General features: G+C 47.4%; 1 protein-coding gene across 6 annotated transcripts in view; it reads right to left on the bottom strand.

The window, feature by feature from the left end:
* The window catches only part of VARS1 (valyl-tRNA synthetase 1), a 45,257-nt gene that overhangs the window by 13,124 nt on the left and 16,869 nt on the right, over positions 1-15,264 (bottom strand). For 5 of the 6 annotated variants that reach the window (XM_063938052.1, XM_063938051.1, XM_063938050.1 and 2 more), the window contains exons 5-16: positions 13,707-13,861; positions 13,524-13,611; positions 4,625-4,725; positions 3,433-3,560; positions 3,017-3,181; positions 2,838-2,919; positions 2,637-2,756; positions 1,160-1,268; positions 946-1,034; positions 703-793; positions 336-460; positions 54-157 (exon numbers count right to left, since the gene is read on the bottom strand). In XM_063938052.1, the coding sequence (XP_063794122.1) occupies positions 54-157; positions 336-460; positions 703-793; positions 946-1,034; positions 1,160-1,268; positions 2,637-2,756; positions 2,838-2,919; positions 3,017-3,181; positions 3,433-3,560; positions 4,625-4,725; positions 13,524-13,611; positions 13,707-13,861 (1,357 nt within the window). The remainder of the gene's footprint in view (positions 1-53; positions 158-335; positions 461-702; positions 794-945; positions 1,035-1,159; positions 1,269-2,636; positions 2,757-2,837; positions 2,920-3,016; positions 3,182-3,432; positions 3,561-4,624; positions 4,726-13,523; positions 13,612-13,706; positions 13,862-15,264) is intronic. The other variant, XM_063938048.1, reaches the window with a different exon arrangement.

Here is a 15,264-nt window from a genome sequence, read left to right as displayed (position 1 = left end):
AATACCGCCCATAGAGAGAGCATGGGCGACTGGTCTATGCGTGGCTGTGTTACCTGCATACAGGAACCACCATCGGATTGTCCTTTATCTCCTTAAACAGTCCCTTCTCCTTCAGAGCCTCCAGAACCGCTTTCCTGGCCTCAAAACGCTTCAGCCCCTGAAATAAGAGAACAAGAATCACAGCTCTTCGAGAAAGCCAAAAACAGCGAGGGCACATTTTATTTCATAGTATTACTGTGCTAGATCTGAAGAACCTATAAAGGGAATTAAATAATTTAGATTTCCAAAAACAGAAGGGGTATAAATAACTTGGGAATTCATCCTCATTACTTTACCAAGAATGCAGGCGGCACGTTAACCAGCAGCCCATTGTCATCCATGATGTTAATAAACCCCAAGGAGTGTCGCATCCCAACCTCATAATCTGTTTGGTCGTGGGCAGGCGTGATCTTCACGGCTCCTGAAATCGGGGAAGAGAGAAGAACAGGTTGAGGTCAGGACAGAGGGTGCTTTAAAGTGGAAATCCAATACAGGTGTAAGTGCAGACCGATGCTCCGGTAGTAGTTCCAAGATCCAGAAAGTAGTCATGCACAATGACGTGCTAGGGGGACACGTATGTGCACACACAGAAGTGTCACGGGTACACACATTTAGTTGTTGGTAAATGACCTTTAAGATTTCTAGTCTGTTGGAACCACTAACCTGTCCCAAAACTCATATCCACAAACTCATCGAAGACAATGGGCAGAAGTCGGGAGGAGAACGGGTGAACCACGTGCTTCCCTTTTAAGTGCTGGAAGAAGCAGAGACAACACATTAGAGTTGGTAACTAACCACTCCTCTATAACACACAGACTACGGACCTCCTTTTGGGAGAACAACTGCCATGAGTGTATAGAAATATTGTAAGATCCCTAGAGATAAACGACCCGCTTATCATCTCACCTGATAGCGTTGGTCCTGAGGATGTACAGCCACTGCCGTATCCCCCAGCATGGTCTCTACTCGAGTTGTGGCCACCACAACCTCCTCACCTAGATGGACATCCATGGAAGACACGGGATGAGCAGGATGAGAAGAAAGAGTCACAGGAAACAGAACTTCAGGAGACAGGAAATGGAGGCAGGAAGCAGAAATCAAACCTTTATATCACGCTCACCTGTATCTTGTACTTTATAAGCAAATGAGACCAGAACTCCAAACTCCACACCCTCTTTGTATCCAGGCACAGGCAGCACGGTGTGAGCGGTCACCTCCTTCTTGTCCACCTGAAAAACAGCATCCTGCGAATGTCACACAGTTCTGGCCCATTTCCTGCCCTTACCAGTCGCCAACCAGTGCGCCCTTCACTCATCACTTATTATTACTGGTAAGACACACACCAGTAGATACGTTTAATGAACAGTAACCGCACGGGCAAACCGCGACCATTTCAAGACTTAGCAGGATATCTGAATGGAACATCAAGTTCAATATGTATGTTTGTCCTTATTATTATTTATTAAATGCAGGGTCGTCATTAGAATATCACAAAGTCTTACAGTTTTCTGGACTGTTTATTTGGCTCTGTCAAACCTTCCTATGTGTCCCAATGTATATCTAGATATCAAATTATTTTCTACAGAATCCCAGGGCTAGGAATGACCACAGTAAGGAACATTACTGGTAAGAACTTCTTTTCAAAGGTACTTCAACTCTATATAGGACAACTTCTGTCTATTATAATGTCAGCAAATGCCTTCTCTCGCCCCTCACCCCACCCCCCGGAGGGCCAGAATTGCAGTAATGTGAAAGAAGTGTATGAATAGGGGAATAATGAAGACTTCTTCGTTACCCTATGAATAGCAATGTCACTGTAATACTCAGTAAGATCAAACTAGAAACCAGAAGACCCACCAGTGTCTGAATAACAAACTCCTGTTGTCATCAGACATATGAACCAATGATGAGCACTTAAGTCAACTCCATTTTATTGAAGCCCTGGGTGAGGACAGAGTAGTGATAGTCGGTAGGCTTATGGAGTGGTGGTAATATAGATTCTTCCAATTATTGTAGTTAATGGTTGTAGTTTTATTCAGAAAAGTAAGCTAGTCTATACCCAATGGAATTCATCTGGGCCTCCAAGAACATAAGGCCACTGCCACTCTTGCCCTAGCCACGAGCCATGTCATGGACATGCTGATATGAGGCTGACATAATGCTACACAATAAGGAGACGGGAACATTCTTCAAAGAAAGAGAAGTAGTAGAACACAAGGGCATGCAGAGACTGGAGGGAGGAAGGATCAGGGGAAACTTAAGGAAAAACAACTTCACCAAAAGGATAGCTGATGAGTGGAAAACCCCCTGCCTGAGTCAGTAGAGCAATTTAAATATGCTTAGGATAGACATATGAATAGCCTTACAAAGAACTAAACATCAAATAGGTTACCTAAAGGTTAAAAAGGGGCAGACTAGATGGGCCAAGTGGTTCTTATTTGCCATCAAATTCTATGTTCCTATTTTTTGTTTTTATGTCCAAGGATTCCACAAGGATAAACGAGTCAACTATCACCCGCAGATTAGAAATCAGATTTAGCATTTCTGGGACATCTCTATTGCTTTCATGAACAATAGGGCTTCCGTCTATTCCTCACCTCAATGTCGGATATGGCTGAGTTAAGAGTGCAGGACCAGTTGACGAGGCGCTTGCTGCGATAGATCACCCCAGCTTCGTGCAGGCGGATGAAGGCTTCCTGCACAGCTTCTGACAGTTTCTGAGGACAGAATGGGGATATAAGCGAGAGCAATAGCGCGGAATAGGGAGAGGAACTTACAGGAACAGGACAGTTTCTTACCGGTTCCATAGTGAAACAGGCTCGGTCCCAATCCAGTGAGCTACCTAGAATCCTCAGCTGGTGATAGATCCGGTCACCTTTTCTGAAAGGGACAGAACATAGAAAAGATGTGAAAACCCATACCGAAATATATCCATGAATTACTGATCCAATGGTGCCTCCAACCAGGTGTGACTCACTCTCTCTTCCACTTCCACACCTCCTCTATGAAACCTTCTCTCCCCAGATCATGTCTGGTCTTGCCGTGCTCTCTCCAAAGCTTCTTCTCCACCACCACCTGGGTAGCGATGCCTGCGTGGTCACAGCCAGGATTCCACAGAGTCAGCTCCCCACGCATGCGGTGCCTGGAAGTAGCACGAACAGGGCTTATATGCAAACTCAACACACCGATATGAAACTACATTTTGCCCATACCACTTTCTTTTCTATTAGAAGACCAAGAAGAATTCCTTCACTTGGTCGTATTCAACCTTCTACTTCCATAACCGCCTCTAACATCTTTACTTCAAAATCAAAAATCCTGATTCTGCCTCTTCTACTACCGGCCTTCTACTTAATCAATTCCCACGTATAGTCTTACTCCACCCATACTCACCAGCGGGTCAGACCATCCTGGATGGCGTTGGTGAGGGCATGTCCTAGATGGAGGGATCCAGTGACATTTGGGGGAGGGATACACATCATAAACGTACCCTTCTTACTGGGCTCGGAGATAGTGGTCCTCTGCAACATAAGAATAACGGAGTGGATACACTCACTCTTCACTTTCAAACTTCCGCCACACCCAGTAAAGACACAATATATCTGGGATCTTTGTGGTACCAGCGACATACATCTTTCATGCATTTAACCATAGATAATTCTAGGGCACATGAAGGGTATACGCTAAGCAGCAGTAGCAAGCAATGTAGTCGATTTTTAAGCCCATTCATTTTTCCCTTGGCTGCGGATGATAAAGATGAAAATGCTTCACTGCGATTTATGTACAATACCCCCAACATGAAGCATGTTCACACAGCAATCGTACATTACAATCCACACGAAGAGAAATTAATTAGTAGAACACAATTGATCTAGGGGCCGCTAGCAGTTTTAGCAGCCATGCAAACGCTATGCCGCCTCCCACTGGGAGTGTATTTTAGCTTAGCAGAAGTGCGAATGAAAGGATCGCAGAGCGGCTACAAAAATAAATTGTGCAGTTTCAGAGTAGCTCCAGACCTACTCAGCGCTTGCGATCACTTCAGACTGTTCAGTTCCTGTTTTGACGTCACGAACACGCCCTGCGTTCGGCCAGCCACGCCTGCGTTTTTCCTGGCACGCCTGCGTTTTTTCGAACACCCCCTGAAAACGGTCAGATAACACCCAGAAACGCCCTCTTCCTGTCACTCTGCGGCCAGCAGTGCGACTGAAAAGCTTCGCTAGACCTTGTGTGAAACTGCATCGGCCGTTGTGAAAGTACGTCGCACATGCGCATTGCGCCGCATACGCAGGCGTGACGTTTTTTTGCTCCATCTCTGCGCAGCGAACATTTTCTGCTAGCGATCAACTCGGAATGACACCCTAGTCTTTCCACCATTGCCATAAATACAGAAATTACCAAGAGTAGGGTATAAGTAGAAAAAAACCATGAAACGCGTGAGCTATAGAAAGCCAGGCAACAAGAAAATTAGAATCAGGGATTTACAGGGAACTATAACAAAGTCTTCTAGAATATTAATACAGAATGAATAAATCCATACTTTTACACAACTGGCACACAAGATGTACAATGTCTGCTAGGAACTCACCCCGTACTCTGGTTTGAAGAATCCCTCCTTTTCCCACCATGGGTACCAGGCAGCTTCCACATACTGTGGGCTATAAGATTCCGGCATGGGACCAGAGACATCTGATGTTACAGGTCAGCAGAGAGAGGAGAAATTGGTGGAAGCCAGAGAAGCCACAATTAAGTATTTCGGAAATGTGCAGCACAATATAAATTGTTACAGAATATAAATTTAAGTCTACCAGGTGTAAACAATTTATAGCCTGAATCAAGGTACCACATATCTCTGTGGTTTACACTAAACCGATTTACGCATTTCTTCTATTTCAAATGACTTTTAGACCTTCATTATTCCATCTCTTGAAAACATAAAATGGGTCTTTAACAGTGCATTTCCTTCTCCTGCAGGGTCCACAGGATACCTTGGGATATGGTTGAGCGACAGCGGATTTTGCACCAATCAGTCAAAGCTTTCTGGCCTCCCAGCATGCAGTGAGCCCGTCCATATATCCCCACCTCCTGGCTCAGGCAAATCAGTTTTTTGTTTGGTGCGGCAGGAGCCGGACCATGGTCAGAGGGCTGCTGTTTTTTTTTTAGCAGCCATAAGCTTTTTTATTTTATTTTTCTAGTCTTATTATTTTTTCTGAGTGATCTTTCTAAACAGCGTCTTATACGTAACTTAGAAAGAGTCGCTCCAACAACACCCCGCAGGGTCGCGACAACGCTTACCCACGAGTACAGTGCTGTTTCGGCGGGCATCTGTGTCGGATAAAACTAGCAGGTCTAGGGTTGATGTAAGCAGTGGGGAGTCAGACGCTCCGCTGGTCGCCCCTCCCCTCGGTTCATGACCACTTTCCTCCAAGTCTCCCACCATGAACTGAATTCCCGCTTCCGGCTGAGACGCTGTGTACTAAGGGACCCAGTCGCAGCATAGTCGGCTGTGTGACTGGTACGTCAGTGTTCACTTGGCGTCTGTATTCACTATAGGATCACGGTGCGGCGGTGTACACTTACAGCGTCTGGATCCACTCAGCGTTTGCAAACGTATTGATCGATCCTGGAAGCGGGGTAAGTCTCCCTGTATCCCACTCTCCTGAATACGGGCTATACAGCACTAAGTCTCTATATACCTTTGAGTACGAATAGTTGGATAAATGCATAATGCATGAGTTTGATAATATTACTGTGGTTTCTTTCGCTATGCGTCTGAATACGGTTATAACTTTTTTATAAAGTAATGCAGTAATATGTTTCTCCTACATACTTGAACTGTATCTGTAGTTGATTATGTGCTCATATTGCTTACTAGGTGATTCACTGCACCCTATGGGCGCTCTTCAAACCGTTGTAAGGGGCTACGCCCCCTTAACCTTTGCACGCCCTTGTGGCGTGCAATATTTGTATTACATGGAGTATTACCTCCAATCAGAAAGGGTGTGCGATTGTTAAGGAGTCGTAGCCCCTTGCAACGGCGTGAACAGTGCATGCAGGGCCTGATGAATCACCTAGTAGGTGCTGTGGTTGAAGGAGTGGTTGGTTGCGGGGGTGCCGTGGGTGGGGGAGGAGTGGTTGCGGGGGGGGTGCGGGTGGGGCTGGTGCCGCGGGTGGAGGAGGGGCGGGTGCCGCGGGTGGGGGTTCGAAGTCACCGCAGGTGGGGGAGGTACGGTGGGTGGGTGCTGCAGGTGAGGAAGGGGGTCCAGAGCCACCGCGGGTGGTGGAGGGGGTATGTGGGGGTTCCACGGAGGTACTGCGAGTGGGGGAGGGGTCGGTAATGTTTCTCCTCCTGTCAGCAGCTAAGCTGCTGTCCTCCCTTTGTCAGTGGCTCTTCCGGAGACTCGCACAGCAGCCAGTCACTATTGTTAGTGCCGGTGTCCCAACGCGCCGCATTACAGGGAAGAAGATGCACTCCATAAACTACAGCTCCCAGCAGGCCTTAGCGCCGGAATGCTTCGCCACTAAGGGCTGCTGGAAGCTGTAGTTTATTTAGTGCGTCTACTTCCCTGTAATGCGGCGCGTTGGGACACCGGCGCTAACAATAGTGACTGGCTGGCAGAACTGACTGACTCGCTGAATCAATGTAAAAGGTGAGAGTGCTGAGCACTGTCACCTTTTACATTGATTCAGTTTCCAGACATTACCCTCCACGATATCACCCACTTTATCCGTTACATTAGCCATCTCGGGGCTTCCAGGCCAGCAGCCCAGGTGCTGTGTTGCGGAGTCAGGGCCTCTAAGGATCTGGGCGCGGCTGTGGCGGGGAGGCACTTCTGTGACATCACGCGCAGAGGAGGCTCTGGGGCTCAAAGTATGTGGCGCAGGGAGGGCTATGAAAGCCTTCCGTTGCGCTGCTTTCATACACATCTATGCCGGTGGCCGCAGCAGCTTTTGTTCCACCTGCGCCCCGGCTAGGGAGTGGGGATTGTTGATGACGGAGGGGCAGGCGGGCTGGCAGCAGGACATAGGGGGTAATTCAGAGTTGATTGCAGCAGCAAATTTGTTAGCAGTTGGCAAAACCATGGGGGTCATTCAGAGTTGATCGCTAGCTGCATTTGTTCGCTGTGCAGCGATGAGGCAAAAAAGACGAACAACTCGGAATGACCCCCCATGTGCACTGCAGGGGGGAGATTCAGATATAACATGTGCAGAGAGAGAGATTTGGGTGGGTTATTTTGTTTCTGTGCAGGGTAAATACTGGCTGCTTTATTTTTACACTGCAAATTAGATTTCAGTTTGAACACACCACACCCAAATCTGACTATCTGCCCCCAGCAGTGCACATAGTTTTGCCCAGCTGCTAACAAATTGCTGCTGTGATCAACTCTGAATTACCCCCATAGGACGCTGCAGTAAAAGGTTTTTTTTCCCCTATCTACAGCGCAGAGACTTGCTGCAGATGCAGTGGCATACCCTCTAACTGTACCTTTTTGGCAGGTACAGTCCCTTTTTTTCTGGTCTGTACCGATTTTTGGCTCTCCAAAACATTGAAGGTATAGGAAAGGGGGCATGGTCATGCCACTTTACCCATGGCCACGCCCCCTTTTTGGATTTGTACCAATTTTTATGTGTAAATTGTTGGAGGGTATGTTGCTGCAGATGCAGTGGGCCTCTTTTAGGGTGTGGACATGGAGCTGCAGCTCCATTAGCCCCCTTGTTAAACCTGCTCTGGGGACACACAGCAGTCAAAGGGCAGAGCCTCCCATTGGATGTAACCTGTGTGGGAGGGCACTTCTCGCCCAATCAGCTGTGGACTGGGTGTGATAGACCTGCTGCTAACCCAGTGAGCGCTCCTAGCCATGCCAGCTTTATCCACACAGTCACAAAGTGACAGATCTGGGCTATTATATAGGAGATTATACTAATGTATAGCCTGTGACTGACTGCTAGTGTGATTGCTGACTTTTCTATAAATTTTGTCAGTGTTCTCTTTTTACTCCGATCCTCAATGCTGGTACTAAGCAGGATAGGGTCGGATTTTATGTTACTTTAACACATTTTAAAGTGATTACACAGTCACAAATTGTGTATTACACTGTGAAAGTGTGATTATCATATCTAAGAGCTGCAAACGTGAGGAAAATACACTCACAGCAGCACCGACACCCATATCATGTTTGTCATGTAAAGCTGGGTTAACCTCTCAGGATCTGGTTCAGGATGGGTTGTGTGCAAACTGGTTTAGCTTTCACCAAGTTCTCTTGAAAAATTCAAGGCAGACGCAGGTGCAAGTTGATCCCCCATGTGCTATGTTTGCACAGACATTATCCAGTATAGCTGAGCGGATAATTCCAACTTCTGTACCAGCGATAGGTTACACTATGGACCCTTATGTGCAGCATTCCACCTGTGGTTTATCATTTTCAGCAGGAGAAGCAGTAGCCTCTCAACAGAAACAGGCTGAAAAGCCAATGGTAAATAAATCATTTAGACACGAAACAACATCTTCACAGTCTACACGTTTCATACGATGATTCATCAGAGGACGAAGACTCATTACACTCTGGTTCTGCATGAGGATGAGGAAGAAGTCTCAGCTCAGTGGACATATCCGAGTTGATTACTGCAATGAAATCCATTTTATCCTTAGAACAATCAGCAGAGCCTGTGTTAAAATCCAAGGCACCTGTATTTAAACGTCCCAAAACAGTTAAGACTTAGTTTCCTGGATCAGAACAGCTGACGGAAATTATGGAAGAGGCTTAGGCTACGCTTAGGGGTATATGCAATTAGCGGCGAATCGCGGCAAATTATCGGCCGTTTTTCAATTCGACACAATTCGACAGGCTAATTTCGGCAAGTGGGTGCCGAAATTGACCATATGCAATAAAAAACGGATTCGACAGTCCCGCTGCCGAAAAACGGCCGATTTGACGGATTTGTTCCGCTTTTTTAAAAACGTGTAAAAACGAGAAAAAACTCGGAATAAAATGGCGTGGGGTCCCCCCTCCAAAGCATAACCAGCCTCGGGCTCTTCGAGCTGGTCCTGGTTCTAAAAATCAGGGAAGAAAATGGACAGGGGATCCCCCGTATTTTTAAAACCAGCACCGGGCTCTGCGCCTGGTGCTGGTGCAAAAAATACGGGGGACAAAAAGAGTAGGGGTCCCCCGTATTTTTTACACCAGCATCGGGCTCCACTAGCCGGACAGATAATGCCACAGCCGGGGGTCACTTTTATACAGCGCCCTGCGGCCGTGGCATTAAATATCCAACTAGTCACCCCTGGCCGGGGTACCCTGGGGGAGTGGGGACCCCTTCAATCAAGGGGTCCCCCCCCCCCCAGCCACCCAAGGGCCAGGGGTGAAGCCCGAGGCTGTCCCCCCCCATCCAAGGGCTGCGGATGGGGGGCTGATAGCCTTGAAAAAATGTAAAGAATATTGTTTTTTCCTGTAGTACTACAAGTCCCAGCAAGCCTCCCCCGCAAGCTGGTACTTGGAGAACCACAAGTACCAGCATGCGGGGGGGAAACGGGCCCGCTAGTACTTGTAGTTCTACTGGGAAAAAAATACCCAAATAAAAACAGGAGACACACACCTTGAGAGTAAAACTTTATTACACACCTGCCGACACACACATACTTACCTATGTTGACCCGCCGACTGCCACGTCTCCTGAACCGACGATCCGGGGTACCTGTGAATCAAATTATACTTACCTCAATCCAGTGTCCAGATATAAATCCACGTACTTGGCAAAAAAACAAACCGCATTTACCCGGACCACGCACTGAAAGGGGTCCCATGTTTACACATCAGACCCCTTTCCCCGAATGCCGGGACACCACGTGACTGCTGTCACCGAGGTCCCTTCAGCCAATCAGGAAGCGCTACTTCGTTGCACTCACCTGATTGGCTGTATGCGCGTGTGACCTCAGACAGCGCATCGCACAGCTCCCTCCATTACTTTCAATGGTGGGAACTTTGCCGTCAGCGGTGGGGTTACCCGCGGTCAGCCGCTGACGCAAAGTTCCCACCATTGAGTATAATGGAGAGGCTTTGCGAGGCGCTGTCTGACAGCTCAGACGTCCAGCCAATCAGCAGAGTGCCAGGACGTTGCGCTCGCTGATTGGCTGAAGGAACCTCGGTGACAGCAGTCACGTGGTGTCCCGGCATTCGGGGAAAGGGGTCTGATGTGTAAACATGGGACCCCTTTCAGTCCGCTGGTTTTCGGGTAAATGCGGTTTGTTTTTTTGCCAAGTACGTGGGTTTATATCTGGACACTGGAGTGAGTATAATTTGATTCACAGGTACCCCGGATCGTCGGTTCAGGAGACGTGGCAGTCGGCGGGTCTACATAGGTAAGTATGTGTGTGTCGGCAGGTGTGTAATAAAGTGTTACTGTCACGGTGTGTGTCTCCTGTTTTTATTTGGGTATTTTTTTCCCAGCAGTACTACAGGTACCAGCGGGCCCGTTTTTCTCCCGCATGCTGGTACTTGTGGTTCTCCAAGTACCAGCTTGCGGGGGAGGCTTGCTGGGACTTGTAGTACTACAGGAAAAACCAATATTCTTTACATTTTCACAAGGCTATCAGCCTCCCATCCGCAGCCCTTGGATAGGGGGGGACAGCCTCGGGCTTCACCCCTGGCCCTTGGGTGGCTGGGGGGGGGGACACCCCTTGATTGAAGGGGTCCCCACTCCCCCAGGGTACCCCGGCCAGGAGTGACTAGTTGGATATTTAATGCCACGGCCGCAGGGCGCTGTATAAAAGTGACCCCCGGCTGTGGCATTATCTGTCCAGCTAGTGGAGCCTGATGCTGGTGTTAAAAATACGGGGGACCCCTACTCTTTTTGTCCCCCGTTTTTTTTGCACCAGCACCAGGCGCAGAGCCCGGTGCTGGTTTTAAAAATACGGGGGATCCCCTGTCCATTTTCCCCCCGGATTTTTAGAACCAGGACCGGCTCGAAGAGCCCGAGGCTGGTTATGCTTTGGAGGGGTGACCCCACGCCATTTTTTTCCAGGATTTTACCATTCCATCTAAAAAAAAATAAAAAAAAAAATATTTTTAAAAATATATAAATAATACTTGTGCCTCCCAAAAAGACAAACCAAGTACCTAATCCCTTCTAATATAAATAGATATGCTATTACCAATAAAAAAAACATGTTTTACATTTTTTTTATTAGTTTCACCCACCAAAGTGTGGCGGATTGAAAATGACGAATTTACTGTCTAAAAGCACGGTTGTCGAATTTCCAAACTTCAATTGAATATACTTTTGTCGAATTGCCGCATTTGTACCATTGCAGAAAAGTCGAATTTGACAAAAGTCGAATTTCAAAAAGTCGAATTTGGAAAGTCTGTTTTTTTGCCGGAAAGTACTGTATTGCATTGTCGATTTTTTTTTTTTTTGCCGAAAAAGTCCCGTTTTTCGACAATTTCGGGAATTCGACCGCAATTGCATATACCCCTTAGTAAGAAATTTAGAATTCCTAGGAAATGGAATCCAATTATCCTTTTCCGACTGGGGACTGTTTAAAGAGGGAGGTAGCCCCTAAAGTAGATATGCCTGTGATTTGCTTAGTGTGAAAGGGTTTCATCAGACAATAAAAACGAAGACTATGGTTCTTCCTCTGGAAGTGAGGAGGTCATTAGCCTGGTGGCCACAGACAGCCCATCTGGACAAAGGGAGACCTTTTGGATATCTGATTGGGAAATTCTGACAACAGATGCCAGCCTTCAGGGCTGGAGAGCAGTGTCAGGAAGAAATTGCTTCCAGAGGCAGTGGACCAAGGAAGAAAGTTGCCTGCCAATAAATATATTGGTACTTCGAACCATACACATGGCATTGGCCGCTGTTTCGTGGGCGCGGTCCGGTCAACGCAGGCGTGGCCGGATGTGCGGGTGGCGGGCCGCAGCGGCTGCGTGATGTCACACGCAGCTGCTGCGGGCAGGGGGCTGGGCGATGCTTTTGCACTTCTGCAGGGGGGGGGATGGGGGCGGCAGTGACATGCAGGGCGGGATAGCCCTGTGCTGGGCGTCCCCCCGCATGTCTATGTTCACGATCGTAGCTGTGCTAAATTTAGCACAGCTATGATCAACTCGGAATGACCCCCTATATTCAATGGTCAATGGTGCAGTGAATGGAAACTTAACCCCAGGTCTTTCAGAGTTTCCAGAATCCTAGCATTCCTTCAGGCAGGAATGGATAAAGGTTTAAGGGTGGCTTCCTTGAGAGTGCAGGTGTCAGCACTAACTGTATGGTTCCAAAAGAAAATTGCCAACCTACAGGATGTGCGCACTTTTTTCCAGGGAATGCTGCGCATTCAACCTCCTTTTGTTCCTCCTACAGTGCCTTGGGACCTAAGTTTATTGCTAAAGGCCCTTCAAATTCCTCCATTTGAACCACTTAAAAAAATGGATTTTAAATGGTTGACAGCTAAGGTTCTCTTTCTACTGGACATGGCTTCAGCTAGAAGAGTTTCAGATTTAGGTGCATTATTAGGTCGTCCTCCATTTCTGATTTTTTATCCAGATAGAGCAGTTCTCAGAACTAAATCTGGGTATCTTCCTAAAGTGGTGTCTAAATTCCACCTTAACGAAGAAATTGTAGTCCCGGCTTTCCAGGGGACCTCTCTGCGGAAGATGCATCGTTGGATGCAGTCCATGCCTTAAGGATCTACGTAGATCGTACCAGTGCTATCAGAAAGACAGATTCTCTCTTTGTTCTCTACGGATTTCACAGGAGAGGATGGCCTGCTGATAAGCAGACACTGGCTAGGTGGCTTCGGATGACGATTTCAGAAGCATATTCTCAGGCTGATCTCCCGGTTCCGGATAATGTCTCTGCTCAGTCTACTCGTAAGGTAGGTCCATCATGGGCAGCACAGTGTGGTGCTTCATCAGAACAGATATATAAGCCAGCCAAATGGTCTTCCATTAACGCATTCATTAGACATTATGTCGTAGATACCTTTGCCTCTCAGGACGCTGAATTCGGGCGAAGGATTCTGCTGTCTAATCTGGAGCGTCCCCACCACTACATCCCAATGTATCCTGTGGATACCCTGTGGACCCTGCAGGAAAAATATACGTTATGGTAAGAACTTACCGTTGATAACGGTATTTCTCCTAAGTCCACAGGGATCCCACCCTGACGCACCCGATTTGAGGATCCTTTTACTCACTAAGCTCTTCCCTCTTGTACGGAAGGGTGTGCATGTGTGTTCTTCTCGCCTGATTAGAGCTCTACATGATGCTCCTGCCTTAAGCTTTGGAAAACAACTGATTTGCCTGAGCCAGGAGGCAAGGATATATGGACGGGCCCTCTGCATACTGGGAGGCTAGAAAGCTTTGACCGATTGGTGCAAGATCCGCTGTCGCTCAACCATATCCCAAAGTACGCTGTGGACTTAGAAGAAATACCGTTATCAAAGGTAATTTCTTACCATAACGTATATTTTCCACTATAAACTGCGTTAGTCTTACCTTTCTTCTCCCCTGGAGGAGTTGGGATATCGTACACAATCACTCCGAGCTCTTTCTTGTCCTTCTTTTCAACCTTTGTTTTTTTCTGCTATTGATCACATGTAAAAGGAAAGGGGATAAGCAAAAAAAAAAAAAAAAAATAGAATGGAACACACGCTGGTGTTAGAAGTGGGATTATCTTGCCTCTATATTCTGTCCCTTTATTTTATCCTGTTTCTGTTGAAACCGCTCCAGCTTTTCTTTCTTTTTGGATTCTTTCTTCAACTGGGCTGCCGTTTTGGGGGGACCGCTAGGCAGAACATCTGTTGTGGCTGGGGTCTTGAGATCAACCTTGGCATCTGGGTTGGAAGACAGGTTAGATCAAATCTGTAATCATGTCAATGGACCTTTTCATTCTGCTCAACCAAAACCTCTAACATCTCCAGGCTTCACCCCACACTAGTAGAGAGATGCAAATCTAACATAGTCCCAGCTATCCACCTAAACAGCTCCCTGCTTTCCTTTACTCTAAATATTTTAGGAGCCCAAATCTGCCTTCTATCTTTTTCCACCCTAATCTTACTCTCTTCATACAGTACAAAAGGAATTAAATCAATTCTAATAATCACATCTCACCTTTCTTTTTATATATAACAAAATGTATTTAAATATGGATGACACAATGAAACAGAACTTCATGTATAAATTACTAAGATAATGATAATATAATGGGTGGTACCACCCTAACTTTTACCACTACCCCATGCTGACAACTGATTATTACCCACAATCAGCAAGTCCTGGCATATGGAGAATTGTTACACAAGTCCATAAACGCAATGAACTCTTAGCTTAAAGCAATCTGCCATGATGTCTCTTATGAACCTTTGTTACAAATAGTTTTGTAAGTCACTGTGCTTATTCATATACCTGTAACGATCAGACAAAGGCAATGGCCCCCTTTAATGGCTTCTGTGCAACAACACCTATAGTGATTATGGGGTGTATTCAATAACTGTCGGAAGCTGCCGTCTTGTCGGAAAGACGGCAGCTTCCGACAGAAATAGGTCGGAAAGGGGTTCCGACCTATTCAATAGGGGCTGATTTTTTCCGACAAGTCGGGAATTCCCGTCTTGTCGGAAAACACGTGGATCAGCGGACTAGCCGTCGATCCGTGTGCTTCTGTCGGAAATGGGGCCAAATCCGACAGGTTTTGGCCCCCTTTCCGACAAACTCAATCCGACATGAAAACAAGTCAGATTGAGGTTCTGCGGGCGGCTAGGGGAGCTGAGATCGGTGGCTGGTGAGGGGAGCTGGCTGCGCTGGGACATGTCTGCGGCGGTGGGGGAGGCGCTGCAGGGAGGGAGGTGCCTGGCCATCCGCCGGCCAGGTACCTCTCTCCCTGCAGCGCTTCCCCCCGCCGCTGCAGACATGTCCTCCCGCAGCCAGCTCCTCCCGCCAGCTGCCAATCTCTGCTCCCACAGCCGCCGTCCCGCTCACGGCCGCCGCCGTTAATCCCCCCACCGCCATCTGCACCCCTGGCCGCTGCTGTCAGCGCATCCGCAGCCGCTGACAGCAGCACTGTACCCTGTGTACGGCCAAATCCGACAATCGAATCTGGCCGTCCATTGAATAGGGGTTGTCGGATCCATTCTGACAACTGCATGTCGGAATGGATCTGACTCTTATCGAATATACCCCCATGTGAGGCTGTTCTGCTATGTGTCAGTAGAATAATTTCCAAATTGCAGGGTGTCATTAC

The sequence above is a fragment of the Pseudophryne corroboree genome, chromosome 8 (assembly GCF_028390025.1).
Source record: "Pseudophryne corroboree isolate aPseCor3 chromosome 8, aPseCor3.hap2, whole genome shotgun sequence".
NCBI classification, from domain to species: Eukaryota; Metazoa; Chordata; class Amphibia; order Anura; family Myobatrachidae; genus Pseudophryne; species Pseudophryne corroboree.
The sequence above is the reverse complement of the archived record's forward strand: the minus strand, read 5'-3'. Positions and strand labels throughout refer to the sequence as shown.